The 21,840-nt window shown below is 45.6% G+C and overlaps 1 protein-coding gene across 1 annotated transcript in view; it reads left to right on the top strand.

The window, feature by feature from the left end:
- LOC124795640 (hemicentin-2-like) overlaps positions 1-21,840 on the top strand; it is a 729,491-nt gene that overhangs the window by 211,431 nt on the left and 496,220 nt on the right. The window contains exon 2 of the mRNA XM_047259713.1: positions 21,494-21,626. Within this exon, the coding sequence (XP_047115669.1) occupies positions 21,494-21,626 (133 nt within the window). The remainder of the gene's footprint in view (positions 1-21,493; positions 21,627-21,840) is intronic.

Below are 21,840 nucleotides of genomic sequence, written 5' to 3'. Positions count from 1 at the left end.
CTGTGGAACGAGAGGTCCTGGGTTCAAGTCTTCCCTTGAGTAAAGAGTTTAATTTTTTATATTCAGACAATTATTATCTGTTGCCAGTGCCGCATAGAATGTATCAGACGTGTTTTCCTGTGGAGGAATCGGTTGACCTATGACCTTGCGACCAAATGTTTTCGGTTACCATAGGAGAGCACGGCCTTTCGTCTACTAATCGCAACGTTTTGCGGTGCGGTCGCAAAACACAGACACTAAACGTATTACAGTGAGCAGAGACGTCAATGAACGAATGCACAGATCATAACTTTGCGAAAATAAAGAAAACAAATTTTTCATTCGCGGGAGGATTTGAACCCAGGACCTCTCGTTTCATAGCTGCTGACCCTGACCACGAGACCACGGAGCTCCTGCGCCTACAGTAGCCTTGATGTTGCATATCTTGCACATGGACTACTCACTTTGTATATTTTGCTTATTTTTTTCATAGTTCCACACAACATCTTCCAGTTTTCTCGATTGATTTGTGTTCAGTTTTTCAAGGCCTATTCACTGTGCCAACTTATAACTAAATCGGGGGAGCGATGGGGAGGTTCCCTTGTGAGTGACCGCGACTGATTGCCACCATCGCCTGTGGAGATAATGTACCTAGCTGAAGCGTAGATTGGCCGTTTCTCCTATGAATGCGATGCTCTGTTGCCATAGTGGATGACGGTACGGCCACGGGTTTCCATATACAGTTTGTTAATCTCCTGTGTACCACAAAACGTTGGAGATGGATTTTGAAAGGTTCCAAAAGAAACTCGTGTCCGAAAGCGTCATCCACCAAGGCATCAGCGCACCACATTCATAGGAGACAAGGCCTTTCGACGCATCTAGTGCCCTGGCGATCGTAGCAATCAGTTGCGATCACTGAACAGCAAACAAAATAGCGTCACGGTCCGCCTACGGTCCATCAGCGTAATGTCACGTTACCTGCCGAAGAGGTGGCCCAGAGGCAGCGGCCAGAGTCTGAAACTTCGACGCTCTGTATCGTCGTTGGATGACATTTCCGGACACTGGTTCCCATCCTCTATTTGTTCCTCAAGACACACTCTACAGCACTTCGAAGTTTGTCGCAACATTTTACGAAAGCCCTGTATAAGCCGAGAAGAAAGTCTGGCGGCTAAACGGGCAGTAGGCTCAAAGTACTGGGGGCAGTATTATGTTACGGGGGAGGAGTGGTGTCATTCACGGAGGTTTCATAGAAACAGTGGTAGCAATCAAAGGCATTAACTGCGGACTACGTGAACATTACAGTGGGCACCTGCGTCCTTGCCTAATGCCGCTCGTCATGACATCTTCCATCAGAATAGCTCCGTTGCGGTCACATGTAGTAAGTGTTGCTTTACACAGTGGAGAATGGCAAAACAGAGGCACGCTGGCGACCGAGGCGTTGCCAAGTAGGCAGGCACAGATAGCCTCGCTGACAGCAGCAGTCTACCAACGGGTTTACGCAAGGACGCACACAGACCGAGCGCCGAGCGAAGTCTGAAGAGTGCTGAGTAATGGGAAGTGAGGCCAGCACGCTAAGTTACGCTGCAATATACTGTGGGAGTAATACCAAAAAGCTACCACCGAAGGTACAAAACGTCCTCCTGCCGGATATAAATGGTGGAGAGAAGGCAGCAACAGACAGAAGCCATTAGGAAACAGTTCGGATCTGAGGACGGACGTGGTCCGTGTCCGAATGTTCAATCTTCGTAGGTGACGATTCTGGAAGTCTGTTCCAGCTCGCAGGAGTCATCCTTTCGCTGCCAGATGTCCTCTGGAGGTCGGCCCGAGTTCGGTCGGCACCATGGCTGAATAATTACAGCGAGAACTTCCAGCAGGACCGGCCGCAGCGCGGTCTTGGTCACATGCGCCGCCGGGGACTGACGCCTGGACTTCACGGCAACCCGACCTCGCGGCGCGTGGTCCGTCCATGACGGTACCTCGCGGACATCGCGACTCACGGCTTCCCAGCCGCCGGTGCAGCAGGCGTCGGCAGCTGACCTCACGGCGACGCAGCTCCGTGGGCGTGCCCATACTGGGGTGCCGAGCAGCGACGAGTTCATCTCAACCACAGGGCATCCTGACTTCAGCAGAGCGCTGGTGGCCTGAGGCTCCCGAGTGTGATCAGCGGCGCGCGTTACGCGCTGTGTCGGAAAATCTACACAGCAGTAGCCAGGCGGAGGGATCCGCAGAGCTGGGCAGCGACGACGAGGGAGAAATTGTATAGAAAGTTCAGTAAATAATTGTAAATCTCCACGCCGTCTCAGTCTTTGACGCAGCCACTGTGTATACTGCTAACAAGTGGTGCAGAAGTCGTAACAGCTCTATCACAACGCCAGAATCTATATACAATGGTTTGAAGAACGTGCAAGTGAAATGACTTTGATATCATGGCCACTTTCGGGTCAATTTCGGGTGCCAGCTTCACGCCCATAAATCAGAAGCCTGTAATTTGTGAGAACTGTGTGACCTATGCAAAGACATGTGGTGTTACATACTCCCAGAAAGATAACAAATACTTGTCGATTCCATGCGACGTAAAACCATTGCTGTATTGTGTTCGAGATATGGATCGTAATGTTTCGTCTTCTCAACGTATACTCCTTAAAGGGGCTTGTTGTAGCTAATATTGATGCAGTCACTAGAAACTAGAATGCAACATGTCTTCAAATCAAAGCTGGAATGTTTGCTTTTGACACACTCCTTCTACACAGTTTGTCACAGGAGTTGAGGATTTTTATTTGTAATGTGCTCTGTCGCAGTTGCTTTTTGTGTTGGATTAATTCGTTATTTTCCTATGTTCTATAACTTTTTTAAACCAGCTCTCTGTAGATACAGTATATACAGACTCGTTCCACGACGTTGGCCCACATCGTACCACAGAACACGACAAATAAAGCAACAAAAATAATAAATTATCTGAGTCCCAGGAAAGGGCAGGTATTAATCTGAGAGCAGATGTAGGGCAAAACCGCAAAAAAATTCGAATTTTATTTATTGCTTAATTTGTTGGATTCATTATTTAAGAATAACATCACAAAGTTTCATAATCGAATTCTGGCTAGAGATATGTTTTAAAAAGTTTTCTTCGGTGTCTGCGCCTGCCATGCCCCCTCTTTCTATGCAGTGATTCACACCTCCACGCTGGACACCGCAGAATTGTCCATAAGGCTGCAAGAAACATTGTCGTTGCCTGTTCCTTTGTTTGCAACATGGTCTTTCTGAAAAATACGTGCTACAAATTTATTTCAGTTTTTAGTTTTGCATGAATCAACCTGTTTTGACGAAATGGTTCGTAATAGAGGACGCATATTCAGAAAAGTGAGGGAATGCCGAATTTCCCGAACCGGCAATATTCGTTTACAAACTTTCCACAGGTGATAATTCTCAACATTTCCTTTGTGACGTATAGTGGTGCAGGTATCTTCAGGCAGGAGCTAGTGAAAAGCCATACATCTACGAACATGGTTTGCCACTTGCTGTTTTAGATATAAAACCCACTTTCAGGTGCCCTAGGCGATCATGTAACTGCTGAAAACCTGTGTACATGGAAAAACACAGGATGCAAATCAGAGATGCAATCACGTTACATGGATGCGTTGTCCAAAAACAGTATTTTTGTCCTCAATTCTTGTGAAGATAGCTGCATGGCACGCCTGTGTAGTGTTCAGTAGTGGAAATGTGGGTAGCATTAAGCGCCTACAGAGTCTAAGCTTCCATCCAGGTGCTTTCAACTGAAGATGCTCAGAAGCATCGATGAAGCGCGACTGAACAAAGCTCTGGCAGCAGAAGAAAAAAAGCAAAAAGGAGGCAGGAGAAAGATTAATCCAGGAAGACGGGGAAGAGAATAAGAATTATGGATATGGAGAGCATTAGTCGCTACAGAAATAGCAATATTATCAAAATGAAATAAAGTGTGAAATTGCTACCCTGACTTTTTTGAGCTATAGCGTTCTCAGGAAATATAAAAGCCAACATCCTGACATTTGGCACAGTTATTAAAAATTACTTAATAATCCAGTTCAGCATATTTCCGTTACCTTCTCTCCGAGAAAATTTAGGAAATATAGAGCAGCCCCGGATAACACAAAACTGAAAAATTAATTTCAAAGCAACTATGACCTTAAACAGAAATGTGTTCCACGCGTTTCATTCGCCTCTTATGAAGATATAAACTGCGAAATACGAGGTTTATTGTTTTATTACTTTACGAGAAAAGGTATATTATAGAAACAATGTTAATTTAAAAATCCTTACAAAACGAATGTCGGTGAGAAAGTTGAAAAAAAATTGTTCAAAGTATCAAGCATTATCTTTTCATGATAGTCTTCAGTTTCCTATTTTAGCTGTAATACTTTTGGACATGTGTATGTTTAGGTAAAAGAATGCATTTTTACCCATGTCTGTTGTTAAGGAAAACACTTGGAAGGGTGGTCCATCTTGCTGCGTCATTTATCATTCCCAAACAAATATTTTTATTTAATAACAATTGTATCGTAAGCCAACTAACAGTTACCAAGAGTCTAGCCAAATACATACAAGAAGTTGAGGTTTTTAAATTAAAACCAGAGCGTAAAAGGAGAATTACGTTGTACATAAAATTAAAAATGGTCCTCGAAAAACACGTCAAAACTTTGTTGGCCCGATTACGAACAGTTAATTGATTAAATAAACCTACGGGGGCACTCTGTCCGAGCAACTAGCACCACAACTGTCGACTAATCCTACAACAGAACTTGAATATATGTTCAACAAACGTCAAATAAAAAACATTAAAACGTGTCCATCTCCGCTGGTCCTTCTTATTATGCTCTGCAAACTCGACGAATATGGGGTGCATAGGAAACCTTCTTTCTCGGATCTCTAGACAAGAATTGAAGCAAATCGTGTTAATCAGCTTTTATTACAGTAAGATAAATGACAATACTTAGCTTTGGGAATTTACAATGGTGTGTCGCAAGCAATTGGCGACAATCAAGTAAGAAGTCTCTTCAGTGTATGCAACTCCTAATACAAGTGAAACAATACAGTTTACGAGTCACTACTGTAGCGTTCGTAGAACGGCTAGTCTTCAACAGGACCGCGGCCAGGCATCGCGGCGCTTATGTCCACTTCGTGTGGATGCAGCTGCTGTCTAGTTGTCATCCTACAGAGGGGTCGGTGAGCGTGCTATTGGCTGACGTATTCTTGACAGCCCCCTCTGCTCTAACGTTCTTAACAGTCGTGCCGGCGCTTGACTTTACGCCGGAACATTCCTCCACCCCAAAGCGACAGACCGTCGTCGCATAGAGAACTCGACAATGGTGGTGGAGGAGGGGGGGTGGTAGCAGGAGTGTGGATGCTGCGCTGGACCGGAAGCTGTGTCTGCAGGGGACGTCAGACTTCCAGTCGTACCCAGACAACTGGCTTTCGCTCTGGCGGAAACGTCTTCCGGAAAACGATAAGAAGGATACGCGTCCACCTCCTGAGGCTCATAACCAAATGTCGAAGGCGTCGTTTGCTGCAGCGTGGTTGGGTCCAGCTCCTTAGGTAGCACGAGAGGAGGCGGAGAAGGGAAAGGCCCCGTCTGCATAGGGTCGTCCCGCGGTGTCGTGATGACACCCTCTGGCGGCTACCTTGGCCGCGCTATCGTCGGTATCCGTGAATGTGGGGGAAGAGGCACAGAAGGATCACCGTGGCACATGACAGTGGGTAATTTGATTGTGATGATGGCGCTGCAGTCCGTCGGGGCCTGAAATGAAATACATGCATGCGCTGACTAAGGATCTCGCCTCGCGTCCACCGGCTGCTTCCGCTAGAAACCCTGAAAAACACAGTATCACGCTGCGCGAAGCGATACCTGTGGCCGTCCTTCGGCACCGGATGCTGAGGGGGGTGGAGTAGGTGGAGCAATGTCCGATGGCGACGGCCGTGAAGCAATTCAGCCGGCGATCGCCCATCTCGTGGATGCGAACGATAGGAGGCCTGGAGTGTGCGGTGCGAAGTTTGGCCATTTGCTGCTTGAATGTTCTGACAAAACGTTCCGCTTCGCCGTTTGATTGCGGATGGAACGGTGCTTTAGTTAGATGCTGCATGCTATTGCGATCACAGAATGTTTCAGTTTCATTTGACTTGAACTGAGGGCCGTTGTCCGACACTATGACATCAGGGAAACCTTCGAGGCAGAGACTGCAGCCGGCCGCTGTGGCTGAGCGATTCTAGGTGCTTCAGTCCGGAACCGCTTTCCTGCTACATTCGCAGGTTCTAATCCTGCCTCGGGCATGAATGTGTGTGATGTCCTTACGTTAGTTAGGTTTTTAGTAGTTCTAAGTCTAGGGGACTTATGACCTCAGACGTTATGTCCCATAGTGCTTAGAGCCATTAGAACCAAAAAATGGAGTACAACATCAGAACTGTGCTACTTTACGTTGTCGAGTTCATTGGCACAGAAGACGGAAACTTGCCATACGAGTCAACCACAACTAACCAACGAGTATTCCAAAAAGGTCCCGCAAAGTTCATGTGCACACGTTGCCATGGTGATTGCGACTTTGGCTAAGTAGAGAATGTTTGTGGCGGAGTGGTCTGATTTTCCGCACGTGACACTGTGACGTCGTCTGTTCTATTTGGGCGTCCATTCCCTGCCAAGTACAGTGTCGACGCGCTGACTGTTTCGTAAGAACAATCCCCCAGTGTCCTTGGTGAAGTAAGTGCAACATTTCTTTTTGCAAAGCTGTAGGGATCCACACACGTCACTGCCCACTGTCATTTGGAACAAGAATCACACCGTTCTGTATGAAAGCCTCCATGGCACAAACGGGTGCGGCGTGGGATAGCAGCGAGGTTTAAGGCGACTTGCACGGTTCGCGCGGCTGCCCCCGTCGGAGGTTCGAGTCATCCCTCGGGCATGGGTGTGTGTGTTGTCCTTATCGTAGGTTAGTTTAAATTAGCTTAAGTAGCATGTAAGCCTAGGGACCGAAGACCTTAGCCATTTGGGCCCATAGGGCCTTACCACTTTCTGCATAGCGAGGTTAAGCTGTCGTGCGAAGTATCGGCACGCTACAGAGTTCTTTATGCTACACAATGAGCGAGGCCAAGATGTGAGAATGTATTGTAGCAAAATGTTCAAATCCGAATCAGCCACCGAGACCTGAGCAATTTTCCTATAATTCAGCGGAAAAGATTGAAGCAATTCAGAACCCTGAGCATCGATGTGACAACAAGATGCAGCAAAAATGTCCAAGTCTGTATCAGGGCCAAAAGGAAGACGTGAAAGTGCGTTCGCATTTACCACGTTGAGCTATGGGATGATGCACAATCTCCGACAACTCAACATCGTAATGCGAACGCACTTTCATGTCTTCCGATTCACCCTGATACATACTTTGACGCTTTTTCTGCCTCTTGTTGCCACATCGATGCTCAGGATTCTGAATTGCGAAAGCAATAGGCCTGTCTTTATCACCTATTCTGTGGGAAAGCACTGCACCAATTCCGTAAGAGGATGTGTCAACTTGCAAAACAACTGGTTTGTCAGGATCAAAGCGAACTAATTAGCGATCACTGAGCAATGCATCTTTTTGAAAAGTTTCTTGGCACTCAGATTTCGAAACAAAGGAGACGTTATTTCGACGCAAGCGATAGAATGGAGTTGCGATTTGTGCAGCATTCGGTATGAACCGAATGTAGTAGTTCATTTTCCCTAAAACTGACTACAATTCCGTGACACTGCGAGGAGATGGCAAATCTCGTATGCCTAACAAGTGTGACTGAGAAGGATGTACACATTGACTGTTTATGACATGACCAAGATAGTGTAACTCGAGTTTAAAAAAATCACACTTGTCCAGTCTACTCTTTAGTCCTGCATCAGAAACAAAGCATGGAAATTTGCATTGTATTCTTCAGGTGTACCACCTGCTGTGACAATATAGTCCAAATATTTCGAACAATTTGGTACTTGAGCAGCGAGCTGTTCCAAATACCGTAGGAAAACGGCGGGTGCGGAAGCACTGCCAAAAGGCAAACGCAAATATTGAAACAACGAAGATATACGTCGTGCAAATCAATTTTTGTAAAGTAGCGACCAGCGCCTGATCTATCCATGAGATCCTCTGAGCGTGGCAGTGTGTGAGTATCAGTCGCTGTAGTCTGTAGACCTGAAGTCAACACAGAGGCGAATCAAATATGAAAGTTTGGGGCGCAAAACCAGTGGACTTGCCCATTGACTAGCGTGTGAGGGCGCAATAGCACCGTTATCTTACAGTTCTTTAAGTTCAGAAATTCAATGGGAACAGTTCCCGCCCGGCAAAATATCGGTTGAGCACTGTCTTTCGGAGTAATATTTACAACAAAATTGTTAGCCTTGACCCAACCTACAGAAAACAGTTCCAGGAATTCTTTCCGCAAGCTAGCTACACGGTCTTTCGCATTGAATTCAGACACTGACAACACATCGTCCTGAATTTCAAAGCCAGATATGTTCTCACGATCGCGTGATAGTAACACAGTGAAAGTTAAAGTTCATGTATGCGAGCGATACGTGGCAGACAAAGAACATTTTCTGTGAAAAGGAATGTCTTGTCCATTACAAGCTTTCAGGTGCGTGCTAGCTTTAGACAGGCGTGAGGAGCCTAATAGTTCATATGTGTTATGATTCAGGAAGGTAACAGAGGCACTCATGTCCAACTGAAATTTCACATGTATTGCACAAAATTTCAAATGTACAGAAAGCTTGGTGGACTCGCATAGCACTGAAGAAACTTTTCGCTTTCTAGTTTTGATGATGTCTGCAGCATGCTTGGAATACACTGCTTTAATGACATGGACCTTGTGATTAGAATTACGTGAGTGGGCAGGATTCTTATGGTTGTTCTGTTGCAACCATGGATTGTGTGTGTCCTTTCTTTCCACAAGCGTAACACAGTGCTTGTCTGTACAGGCAATCTCAGCATGTGTGCCGTGAATAGCATCGAGGGCATGACTTAATTCTGTTTGCCACTGTAGAAGGCTTCTTGTGCGGCGTGGGGAAATGTTTACACGGCGTGGCTTGCGCAAACTGTTGCTGCCTAACAGACTGGTTGCGAGCAAGAGCCAACTCGACCAGACATATTGTTGGCTGCTCAAACTTATCGGCCAACATGGCACCTGAGTCGTACTGATCTAGTGTTTGCACCATACTGAAATGATGGATCAGGCCGTTTCAAAATCTGTTCTCTATCTTTGACATCCGGTACATTGCACACGATCGCATCACGCAACGTAACATCCAAATATAAAGATTCATAAGCACATTTGAATTTGCATTTCCTCGTCATACCCTGCAAAGGTGTTACCCACTAGTGATAAGTTTGTTCTTTTCTTGCAATTAAGGAACTGATACCCAGCTGCTACCATATTCACTTATTGGTCGTAATGGTTAGTTAGCGAATCTACAACCCGATCATACGAAAGTTTTCTAGGAGTGGCGTTAGGAAATAGATTATGAATGAGTCTGAACACTGCTCTTCCTACCTTGGGCAAGAAACAGGGAAGTTTCAGAGTACATGGTTCACTGAGGACAATTATGTGGGCTTCAAACTGTTGCAACCACACGAGCCATTCCTCTTCTTGTTCCTTAAACTGGCGGAAAGATGGTATAGCACTCGGAGCTGCTGTAGGTGCCTGCTGTACTGCATTCGTTTGATTCGCCAGCAGCTGTTGTATCGTTTTGAGTAGAGATGCAATCTGTTGCGTCTGAAACTGAAACAACTGCATTAGCTGCATCATATCTAACGCTGGCAGCTGTCGCGCCTGACCAGGGTTGGGATAGGTAAGGTTGGTATATCGGAAGATGCAAAGGCAATAAGCAGACAAGGTAAGCAAGAACAATAAGCACAAAAGCAAAGGAAAGCTCTGCAACGCCCAACTGAAGACACTGATTAGCAGAAACACTATAACAGTTTGTTAAAGCAAGGTGAGGCAAATCTAGAATTAAGGCGCCAGCGAAACAAAAGAAAAGTTCTGGCAGCTAGACACAGGCTTCACGCTATGGAATCTGTGGACCCTTTTGTCGCCAATGTTGTGTTCTGGCTACTTATCGAATGCGGGATGCCTAGGAAAACAGCTTTCTCGGATCGTTAGACATCAGTTCAAGCAAATCGTATTAACGAATGTTTATTGCAGTAAGATAAATGGCAACATTTAACTTCGGGAATTTACAATGATGTGTAGCAAGCAATTGGTGACAATCAAATAAGAAGTCTCTTCAGTGTATACAACTCGTAATACAAGTGAAACAATAGAGTTTATGAGTCACTACTGTAGCGTTCGTAGAACTGCTAGTCGTCAACTGGGCTGCTGCCAGGTGGCGCGGCGCTTATGTCCTCTTCGTGTAGACGCCGCTGCTGCCTCGTTGTTCTAGAGAGGGTTCGGTGAGCGTGCTATTCGCCCTCTATACTCTAACGCTCTTGACCGTCGTTCCGGCGGTTTATTTTACACCAGAATAATTCTGCTCTCGTAAACAGAGGACACGCCCAAGAGGAGCAAATGCTACCCACGTGTAAAACCCGAAGCAAACATAGTACTTTACTAATTGGCCACAAACCTGTTACACATAAATCCAGCTAAGTACTGAAATAATTTACCGGGCGCCTAAAATACTAATAAATGATAATGACAAGTAAAGCCAATGTTTTTTTAAGAAAGCAGGAGACTCGGTGCTCATTTTGCCCAAATGCTTTCATCGCACGCCCACAAGCTTGTTACAATAACAGAAACACTGAGGAAGTTAGTTCCTAGTCCGGCAACAGCCTCGCAGCAGCACGATACCAAACTGAATGACAATGAACAACTCAACTTGAGGCTGGAACGGAGATCCGCAAAAGCGTGTGTGACCCACTAGCACCTAGGCCTCGTGCGATGACGGACAAGCAGTGGAAGTAGAAGGGAAACAGGTCGCTGCCCCGGACCAGCAGAACAGAATGCGTCAACCGCTGCCGATAAAAAGATGCTATATACCTAACAACCAACACCAAACAAGTTTGACAGAAACAAAGAATCACAGAAGTACTTACATGGCCAATTAAAGATTATTTTTAAGGAAACCAACTATTAATGCTTCAGTATAGGAGCGCACCGCCCATACACACAGCAAGTCAACCTTCCTAGCAATAACAAGAAACAATGTACAAAGTCATATGAAAGAATAATTACATAACAATTCAAACAAGATTAAGTAAATCAAGGTATACCTCTACTGACGCCTCCTATCGACTAATAGACACTGTGATTTGGATAAGCAACAAATGGCAGATGGCTGGTTAAAATATACACCTATAACCTGAAGGGCTCATCAACAGTGAGAAAGAGAGTGTGCAAATACAAACACACACACACACACACACACACACACACACACACACATGACCCAAACATACTTACCTTTCGGCTGAGCACACAGAACTTTAGGCCTAATTAAATTAGTCCTCCCACGAAGGGCCTTAAGTTCTACAACAAACAGAAATTACAATCAGTAGTATCAAGTACTCAATGCCAACAAACAAAGATTTCAAGTACGAGAATGATATTAAAACGTAATACCATGTCGGTTGCAGAAACCCTCAGATTGACGCACATTGGCCTAAAAGTGGTCACTGGAAGGCATAAAAGATCCAGATTCCTGGCAAGCTCACACCGGGTCAGAATCCTTAAGTACAGTACTTACTGAACGGACTTCATACACAATTTCTAATAAATTACAAGGAGGCCAATAGCTTCAGGACACCAGGTAGGCACCTGATAATACTGCCCACCTCCTCACAGCTGCTAACAATTTTTCCAATACATCTCGGCGTATTTAGCACATCATAACTGATTGATGCACTTGGTAACCACGTTACACGCGACGAGAGCCGCTGCTTGCCCGTTAAACTCATCGGTAGCAACGGTCAACGACCCTGGAAAACGCAGGCCCAGTTGCCCAACGATCAACGGTTACAACTCGCTGCAATCGCCAGGACACCAAGTACTCAGGCACACCCGTCCAGCTCAGCGTCCAACACACCAGTCAACACAGCCCCAGAGGGAACACATTACCGAAGATACGACGAGGGCCATTGTCGATGGGACACGCGCAAAAGTGGCGCTAGTAAGCGGTGCATTCAAGTTCTAAGGCCTCCGATTTTTTTTCTAATTGACTACTCACCCGAAATCGATGAATCTGGCGTTACTTCTCGACGTAATCGCTCTGCAGACGTACACATTTCTCACAACGCTGATGCCATGATTCCATGGCAGTGGCGAAGGCTTCTTTAGGAGTGTGTTTTGACCACTGGAAAATCGCTGAGGCAATAGCAGCACGGCTGGTGAATGTGCGGCCACCGAGAGTGTCTTTCATTGTTGGAAAAAGCCAAAAGTCACTAGGAGCCAGGTCAGGTGAGTAGAGAGCATGAGGAATCACTTCAAAGTTGTTATCACGAAGAAACTGTTGCGTAACGTTAGCTCGATGTGCAGGTGCGTTGTCTTGGTGAAACAGCACACGCGAAGCCCTTCCCGGACGTTTTTGTTGCAGAGCAGGAAGGAATTTGTTCTTCAAAACATTTTCATAGGATGCACCTGTTACTGTAGTGCCCTTTGGAACGCAATGGGTAAGGATTACGCCCTCGCTGTCCCAGAACGTGGACACCATCATTTTTTCAGCACTGGCGGTTACCCAGGATTTTTTTGGTGGCGGTGAATCTGTGTGCTTCCATTGAGCTGACTGGCGCTTTGTTTCTGGATTGAAAAATGGCATCCACATCTCATCCATTGTCACAACCGACAAAAAGAAAGTCTCATTCATGCTGTCGTTGCGCGTCAACATTGCTTGGCAACATGCCACACGGGGAGCCATGTGGTCGTCCGTCAGCATTCGTGCCACCCACCTGGATGACACTTTTCGCATTTTCAGGTCGTCATGCAGGATTGTGTGCACAGAACCCACAGAAATGCCAACTCTGGAGGCGATCTGTTCAACAGTCATTCGGCGATCCCCCAAAACAATTCTCTCCGCTTTCTCGATCATATCGTCAGACTGGCTTGTGCGAGCCCGAGATTGTTACGGTTTGTTGTTACATGATGTTCTGCCCTCATTAAACTGTCGCACACACGAACCCACTTTCGACACATCCATAACTCCATCATCACATATCTCCAACTGTCGATGAATTTCAATTGGTTTCACACCACGCAAATTCAGAAACGAAAGATTGCACGCTGTTCAAGTAAGGAAAACGTCGCCATTTTAAGTATTTAAAACAGTTCTCGTTCTCGCCGCTGGCGGTAAAATTCCATCTGCCGTATGGTGCTGCCATCTGTGGGACGTATTGACAATGAACGCGGCCTCATTTTAAAACAATGCGCATGTTTCTATCTCTTTCCAGTCCTGAGAAAAAAAATTGGAGGCCTTAGAACAAGAATGCACCTTGTAGGATTGCGGGGGCGCCCTCGCTGAGGCCGCATGGCTCATTATCTTACGAATGATTTTCTAGTACCAAATGATCATCAACTGTACATGTAACTAGTAGTGCACATTTTCAACAGAGGCAATTCTGCCTGTGACTTCTGGCCACTCACTTTATCTCTAGCCACCATCAGGGAAGCAGGCGACTACTAGGGTGCTGAACCACACCATTGCTTGAACTACTACATCCAGGAAGAACCTTTATAACAAAAGTGAAATTGATCAATGGACACAAAAGACGTCATAGATCGTTTCAAACACAGTATTTACAGCAGCTTTGCAGTCATGTTTTCTCCCAGTTCTAAAAGGAAGAGTACTACTACATCTGACAAGATTCATTTTATTTAATTTATTTGTGATAAGTTTGTATGGGACGAACCTGCTGAGGTCATCAGTCTCTAGGCTTATGCACTACTTAATCTAACTTAAACTAACTTATGCCGAGGACAACATACACACCCATGCCTGAGGGTGTCTGGCAAGTCAGCCAATTATTATGCTCTATGAGGTGCTATCCAAAATTTTCGGACTGGTGCTGCCATCTGTTGAAAACCTTATCTTTGGACTTACGGCCACCATCAGTTCCCATCTGCATGTTCACACTGGTCCCAGCGCTTCTGCCACTGGTGAAACGTTTTTGGGAAGTCCTGTTCTTTGAGGGTGTTTATCACTGCCAGCGATGCTTCTTGAATCCTCTCTAGAGTGTCGAACCGATAGCCTTTCAAATTGAGTTTCAGTTTTGGGAACAGCGCGAAGTCGCAAGGTGCCAAATCTGGCGACTACGGTGGGTGGGGTATAACCGCCATGTTGTTTTTGGCCAAAAAGGTCCTGGTGAGCAAGGACGTGTGACAGGGCGCATCGTTGTAATGCAGCAGCCAGTTCCCTTGATGCCAAAGTTCGGGCCATCGTAGCCGCAACTTTTCACGGAGCTGTCGCAAAACGTCACAGTAGTATGTAGAATTCCCTGTTTGATTGGGTGGGACGAATTCTTCGTGCACAATTCCCTTCGTATCAAAGAAAATGAGGGTCATGCTCTTCACTTTACTCTCCACCTGTTCCTCTTTTTTGGGTCTTGGAGAACCCAGGGTCGTCCTCTGTGATGATTGTTGCTTTGTCTCTTAGTCATAACCATAAATCCAGCTCTAGTCGCCAGTGCTTAACTGTGACAAGAAGGTTGGATCATCTGATGCGTTCTGACGAAGGTCTGTGTACAATTCATCATGCTGCGCCTACTGATCAGCAGTTAAGATCCTTGGCACAAATTTTGCGGTGACATGATGCATGCCAATTTCATCAGTCAACATTCATTGACATGTCCCATAATCAACACCCACTTCATCGGCATGGTCTTGAATAGTTCGACGTCGATCCGCACGAACCAGTTGTTGAAGTTCGGCTACAATGTCTGGCGTTGTGCAACAACCAGGCCTTCCAGTGTGAGCATCGTCTTCGACGTCTGTAAGGCCGGACCTGAACCGAGCACGCCAGTCAAACACACGTGTATGGCTCATTCTCTGTCCCCCAAACACTTGTTGAATCATTACAAGGGTCTCCATAGCACTTTTATCGAGATCCAAATAGAATTTGATACACACGCGCTGTTCTGTTCATGGATCCATTGTAAAATCGCCACGCACCAATCAAAGAGTATTACAGAAATCACTGTGGACACACAACACGTCCTCCCAGCTGAGTGCCACTCCGCACACTGACTCATCAGATACGAAGCTCTCGCCATCTAGCAGTACAAAGATCTACTAGTCCTACTTTCCAGATGGCAGCACCAGTCACGAAAATTTTGGATTCCACCTCGTACATATAGGGTTGTCAGTCATATTCTGAATAACTTTTAGGAGGTTGCAAGGTAGGTTGTGCTAGAAATACTTGTGAAGAAAAAGGCTGGAATAATTGCGTCGTTTCCGAGTTAATTAGCATTGGGCGCTTGCAAATTCAAGCGGCCGCACATACAAATAGTGTTAGTTATTCCCATAGTAAGATAATAAATTACCCTCACATATCCAATTTTGTTTCGTTGTCTTTTTTGGTTTTATGAAACCAAACGAAGAATGTGTTGGCGACACCATTTCTGGCGGGCCGCTTCAATATGCGAGCGACTGCCTGACTGGCTAATTTGGATGCTAATTGATACGGAAACGGTCCAACGTATCGAATTTTTTTTCTTGAAGTGTTATTTCTTTGCACAATCTCCCCTGTAGCAACCTTACAAATTTCTAGACTGTTTGTGACCACCATGTATATCGTAGAAATGCCCTACTTGGAAAGTACGAATTTGTAATAGTATGAATTTTTAAAATGTTAATTAAATTGCCTATAAACTGTCAAAAAGATATTGTACAATATTGCCTCATATGATGGAATTAGAGAGTGACCAAAAATAAGAAGTATCTTCAAAGAAACACACAAATGCGGGAACTGGGCAGTTTTCTTCTAATTAATTGTGTTCCTCTGTGAGTGTTACGGGACATTTGAAAAGTGTTTCATAAAAGTCACTGCATCGTGCAGAAATTTGTTGTGCAAGCTTTTGTAGATCCTTTACTTTTGTCCTCGTTTTTGGATCACTACTAGTGTTGCATGCCTTCTCGTGACGTATACTCGAGGGGAAAGTGTAGGATGTATGAGAAATCGCGTACCTGGCTAGAAAATCAATGTACTCAAAAACAACAACCTCTCATACCATCTTCAGGCCTAATGGCCATAAACTAGAAATAAGAAGTGATGAACAGATAGAAGTGATGGAGTCTAGCAGTACAGTTCGTTGAGGCATTGTATCAGTCACATTCCACTTTGTATGTATGCCGTTTTTTCTATCTTTGGCTTATCTAATTTGGGTGATGCTCCATAAACAGATTATGAGCACACATTTTCCTTGAGAATAGTCACAGCTAGATGATGAGAATGGCATGTGACAGTGTAACATCAGTACGTACGTGGAAGATTCCAGCGACGCAGAGTACACATTCAGTTCCGTGAATAGAAATTGGAGATATAATTGACTTGGATAAAAGCTGGACTATGATGACGAAGCAGGTAAGAAAATGGCAGCTATGAGGATGTAATGTGATTCTTCTCTTTTTGCAGAATTACCGGCGTCAGTACCCATAGAAAGAGGTGGGAATGATTATGGAATTAGCAGTCATTCACGAAATGTTATGTCAGTTGATAACTCTGCTGGTATTTAAAAGAAGTGGCAGCATATAGCGCAAAAGACTGAAAACGATGGCAAGGGCATTGTTCTGGGTGCATGGTACTTCACATATTGTCTTGTGGCAACATACGCTTCCCTGTGTGGACTCGCATTCGGGAGGATGACGGTTCAAACCCGCGTCCGGGCATTCTGATTTAGGTTTTCCGTGATTTCCCTAAGTTTGCTTGAGGAAAATGCCGGGATGGTCCCTTTGAAAGGGCACAGCCGATTTCCTTCCCCATCCTTCCCTCATCCGATGGAACTGATGACCTCGATGTTTGGCCCCCTCCCCGAAATCAACCAGCCATCAGCTTCCCTTTGCAGCCTGCATCCACATATCCCAAAGTTGAAATAACGTCGTCATAATTACAACAGCAGGGCCTCTAACACATAGGAGAAATTTGGACCTTCATAGTTATTCGAGGCTCCTGCTCCTTCATCTCCACTAGCCAAACTACTGACAGCATTGTGGGAGAAGAACCCTTATCTTCAAAAGATGTAGCTGAAGAACACGGCAAATCAGTAACGCCAGGGCCCAGTACCATTTCTCAGCATGACGCTCTCAAGGACATTTTGCCAAGTCCAGAGAAAAAAATTATCGTCTCGGAAGAGGAAAACAGAGACATCAGCTAGACTCACTTCAGATGAAAACATGGAAAACCTCCGCAGCAAGAGAAAGCTTTGTCAACAAGGCACAAGGAAAGCAATGATCAAATCCAGCACGAAAAATAAACAGATATGTGCGTCTGTTAGTAATGATGAAAGAAGTGTACCAATTCGCTAGCAGACAACGATAATAACTGTGGATTTTGTTTATTGAATTATTATAGTGCAGAATCAGTAGCCAAGGGTGACTGGATTCGCAGCCAGAAAGCAGTGTTTGGTACCACGAAGTATGCGTTGGTGTCCGAGGGAAAAAGTGCTTATTATGTGGAAGATGCCAGTGATCAAAATTGTACCAGGAAGTGATCACAATTGTAGCTAGTGTGGTATATTTTTGATCGATTTCTCTCAATTCTTTAATCTTTTTTTGTGTTTATACTAACATTTGTAATTGCGTGATATTTGTGTTAGATATTCATTAAACATCCAAGAACAAATGCCATAGTTAAAATAATTTCTTTTCTCAATATATTTCCAGTTACAATAACATTTGTCCGAACCCTATGTACAAAAAGAAGCATTTCTGCAGAATCTAACAGTTCATCTCAGTACGTCGTCTCCTACCTTCCAAATTTTTCAGACGCTCTCATGCGAAACTTGCAGAACTAGTACACCTGAGAGAAAGGATATTGCGGAGATATGGCTTAGCCACAGCCTGGGGGATGTTTCCAGAATGAGATTTTATATCTACATCTGCATCTACATTTTTACTCCGCAAGCCACCCACAGATGTGTGGCGGCGGTCACTTTACGTGCCACTGTCATTACCTCTCTTTCCTGTTCCAGTCGCGTATGGTTCGCGGGAAGAACGACTGCCGGAAAGCTTCCGTGCGCGCTCGAATCTCTCTAATTTTACATTCGTGATCTCCTCGGGAGGTATAAGTAGGGGGAAGCAATATATTCGATACCTCATCCAGAAACGCACCCTCTCGAAACCTGGACAGAAAGCTACACCGCGATGCAGAGCGCCTCTCTTGCAGAATCTGCCACTTGAGTTTGCTAAACATCTCCGTAACGCTTACCAAATAACCCTGTGACGAAACGCGCCGCTCTTCTTTGGATCTTCTCTACCTCCTCTGTCAACCCAACCTGGTACGGATCCCACACTGATGAGCAATACTCAAGTACAGGTCGAACGAGTGTTTTGTAAGCTACCTCCTTTGTTGATGGACTACATTTTCTAAGGACTCTTCCAATGAATCTCAACCTGGCACCCGCCTTACCTACAATTAATTTTATATGATCATTCCACTTCAAATCGTTCCGTACGCAGACTCCCAGATATTTTACAGAAGTAACTGCTACCAGTATTTCTTCCGCTGTCATATAATCATACAATAAAGGATCCTTCTTTCCATGTATTCGCAATACATTACATTTGTCTATGTTAAGGGTCAGTTGCCACTCGCTGCACCAAGTGCCTATCGGCTGTAGGTCTTCCTGCATTTCGCTGCAATTTTCTAATGCTGCAACTTCTCTGTATACTACAGCATCACCGCGAAAAGCCACAGTTATGAAACGTCCCCATTTGAACAATTATACAAGACTGTGCTTAAACTGACACACAATATTTTTAGCGCAACGCAATCTGACTTTCAAAAAATCCCTACGAAAGAATGGCCCTAACATTAACCTATACCTTTCACAAATCACTTACCTCACAAAAATCTTCGTTACTGGAACTACTACAATATAGCGAGCGCCACTACTGCCAGCTAAATAAAAGATTCAAACTACGGAAGGCACTAACTACTGATAGGGATAGTTAGCAAATGAAAGATTTTAATAGAGAACAAACAATGTATTTACCTTAATAGTCATAATATATATAGCAGTTCATGACAAATTACAAAACTCCGCCATCTCTCTCGCCACATCCACCACTGCTGGCGGCTCACCTCCAACTGCGCAACGCTACGCGCTGTTAACATCCAGCTGCCGCTGCCCAACACTACAATGGCAGACAACAACGCAAACTAGCCACAGACTGCACACAGCAAAGCCAGTGATTTTCATACAGAGAGCGCTATGTGGCGGCGGCGTTACCAATATAAGAACCTAAACAGCTTACTTACACAGTCTGCAGCGGAGTGTGCACTGATATGGCCGGCCGGGGTGGCAAAACGGTTCTAGGTGCTACAGCCTGGAACCGCGCGACCGCTACGGTCGCAGGTTCGAATCCTGCCTCGGGCATGGATGTGTGATGTCATTAGGTTAGTTAGGTTTAAGTAGTTCTATGTTCTAGGGGACTGACGACCTCAGCAGTTACGTAGCATAGTGCTCAGAGCCATTTGAACCATTTTGCACTGATATGAAACTTCCTGGCAGATTAAAACTATGTGCCGGACCGACACTCGAACTCCGGCCCTTTGCCTTTCGCGGGCAAGTGCTCTACCATCTGAGCTACCCAAACACGACTCACACCCCGTCCTCACAGCTTTAATTCCGCCAGTACCTCGTCTCCTACCTTCCAAACTTTCCAGAAGCTCTCCTGCGAACCTCGCAGAACTAGCACTCCTGAAATAAAGGATATTGCGGAGACATGAGTTAGGCGCTTGCCCGCGAAAGGCAAAGGTCCCGAGTTCGAGTCTCGGTCCGGCACATACGAGGGCAGTTCAATAAGTAATGCAACACTTTTTTTCTGAAACAGGGGTTGTTTTATTCAGCATTGAAAGACACCAGGTTATTCCCCAATCTTTTAGCTACACAACACTATTTTTCTACGTAATCTCCATTCAATGCTACGGCCTTACGCCACCTTGAAATGAGGGCCTGTATGCCTGCACGGTACCATTCCACTGGTCGATGTCGGAGCCAACGTCGTACTGCATCAAAAACTTCTTCATCATCCGCGTAGTGCCTCCCACGGATTGCGTCCTTCATTGGGCCAAACATATGGAAATTCGACGGTGCGAGATCGGGGCTGTAGGGTGCATGAGGAAGAACAGTCCACTGAAGTTTTGTGAGCTCCTCTCGGGTGCGAAGACTTGTGTGAGGTCTTGCGTTGTCATGAAGAAGGAGAAGTTCGCTCAGATTTTTGTGCCTACGAACACGCTGAAGTCGTTTCTTCAATTTCTGAAGAGTAGCACAATACATTTCAGAGTTGATCGTTTGACGATGGGGAAGGACATCGAACAGAATAACCCCTTCAGCGTCCCAGAAGACTGTAACCATGACTTTACCGGCTGAGGGTATGGCTTTAAACTTTTTCTTGGTAGGGGAGTGGGTGTGGCGCCACTCCATTGATTGCCGTTTTGTTTCAGGTTCGAAGTGATGAACCCATGTTTCATCGCCTGTAACAATCTTTGACAAGAAATTGTCACCCTCAGCCACATGACGAGCAAGCAATTCCGCACAGATGGTTCTCCTTTGCTCTTTATGGTGTTCGGTTAGACAACGAGGGACCCAGTGGGAACAAACCTTTGAATATCCCAACTGGTGAACAATTGTGACAGCACTACCAACAGAGATGTCAAGTTGAGCACTGAGTGTGTTCGCACGCTCCGCCATTGCACGAGTCACAGTTGTGCAGGGCCGGCCCGCACGCGGGAGATCAGACAGTCTTGCTTGACCTTGCGGCGATGATGACACACGCTTTGCCCAACGACTCACCGTGCTTTTGTCCACTGCCAGATCACCGTAGACATTCTGCAAGCGCCTATGAATATCTGAGATGCCCTGGTTTTCCGCCAAAAGAAACTCGATCACTGTCCGTTGTTTGCAACGCACATCCGTTACAGACGCCATTTTAACAGCTCCGTACAGCGCTGTCACCTGTCGGAAGTCCATGAAACTATACGAGACGAAGCGGGAATATTTGAAAATACTGCACAAGAAATTTTCGGTTTTTTCAACCAAAATTGGCCGAGAAAAAAAATGTGTTGCTTTACTTATTGAACTGCCATGGTAGTTTTATTCCGCCAGGAAGTTTCATATCAGCGCACACTCCTCTACAGAGCGAATATCTCATTCTGGAGTTCATCTCAGTTTGGACTTCTATGGGAAGTACTAGCTTCTGTTGGTGATGCTGCTGTGGTAATCGCAATTCGATTGTGTGTTGTACGTGACAGTGTTTCTAAGCTGTAACTACCTGTACCCGCATCGAGCCGACCGTAACGCAAGGCGCCTCTGTTGCTGTTCCCGGGACGCAGTGCCGCTGTTCAACGTGACGGCGGTGGCGGGCGAGTCTGCGCGGCTGCCCTGCGACATCTCGACGCCGGAGCTGGGCGACGCCGTGCTGCTGGTGCTCTGGTACCGCGAGGACCTAGGCACGCCCGTCTACAGGTAGGCGGCCGCGGCTCACCTCAGTACAACAACACATTACCACGCTCACAGAACATTTGCGGAAGTTACAAGCGTCTACAGTTACATCTACACTCGCCCACTTACCTTCATCCGACATCGGATATAGTCTGTCGGTAAACTGAAGAACGAGCGCGCGAGTCCCCACTCTGCCTACCCTGCTACGTCACAGAGCGCTTATACAGGCTGTTTCACA

This window comes from Schistocerca piceifrons, chromosome 4 (assembly GCF_021461385.2).
Source record: "Schistocerca piceifrons isolate TAMUIC-IGC-003096 chromosome 4, iqSchPice1.1, whole genome shotgun sequence".
NCBI classification, from domain to species: Eukaryota; Metazoa; Arthropoda; class Insecta; order Orthoptera; family Acrididae; genus Schistocerca; species Schistocerca piceifrons.
The sequence above is the reverse complement of the archived record's forward strand: the minus strand, read 5'-3'. Positions and strand labels throughout refer to the sequence as shown.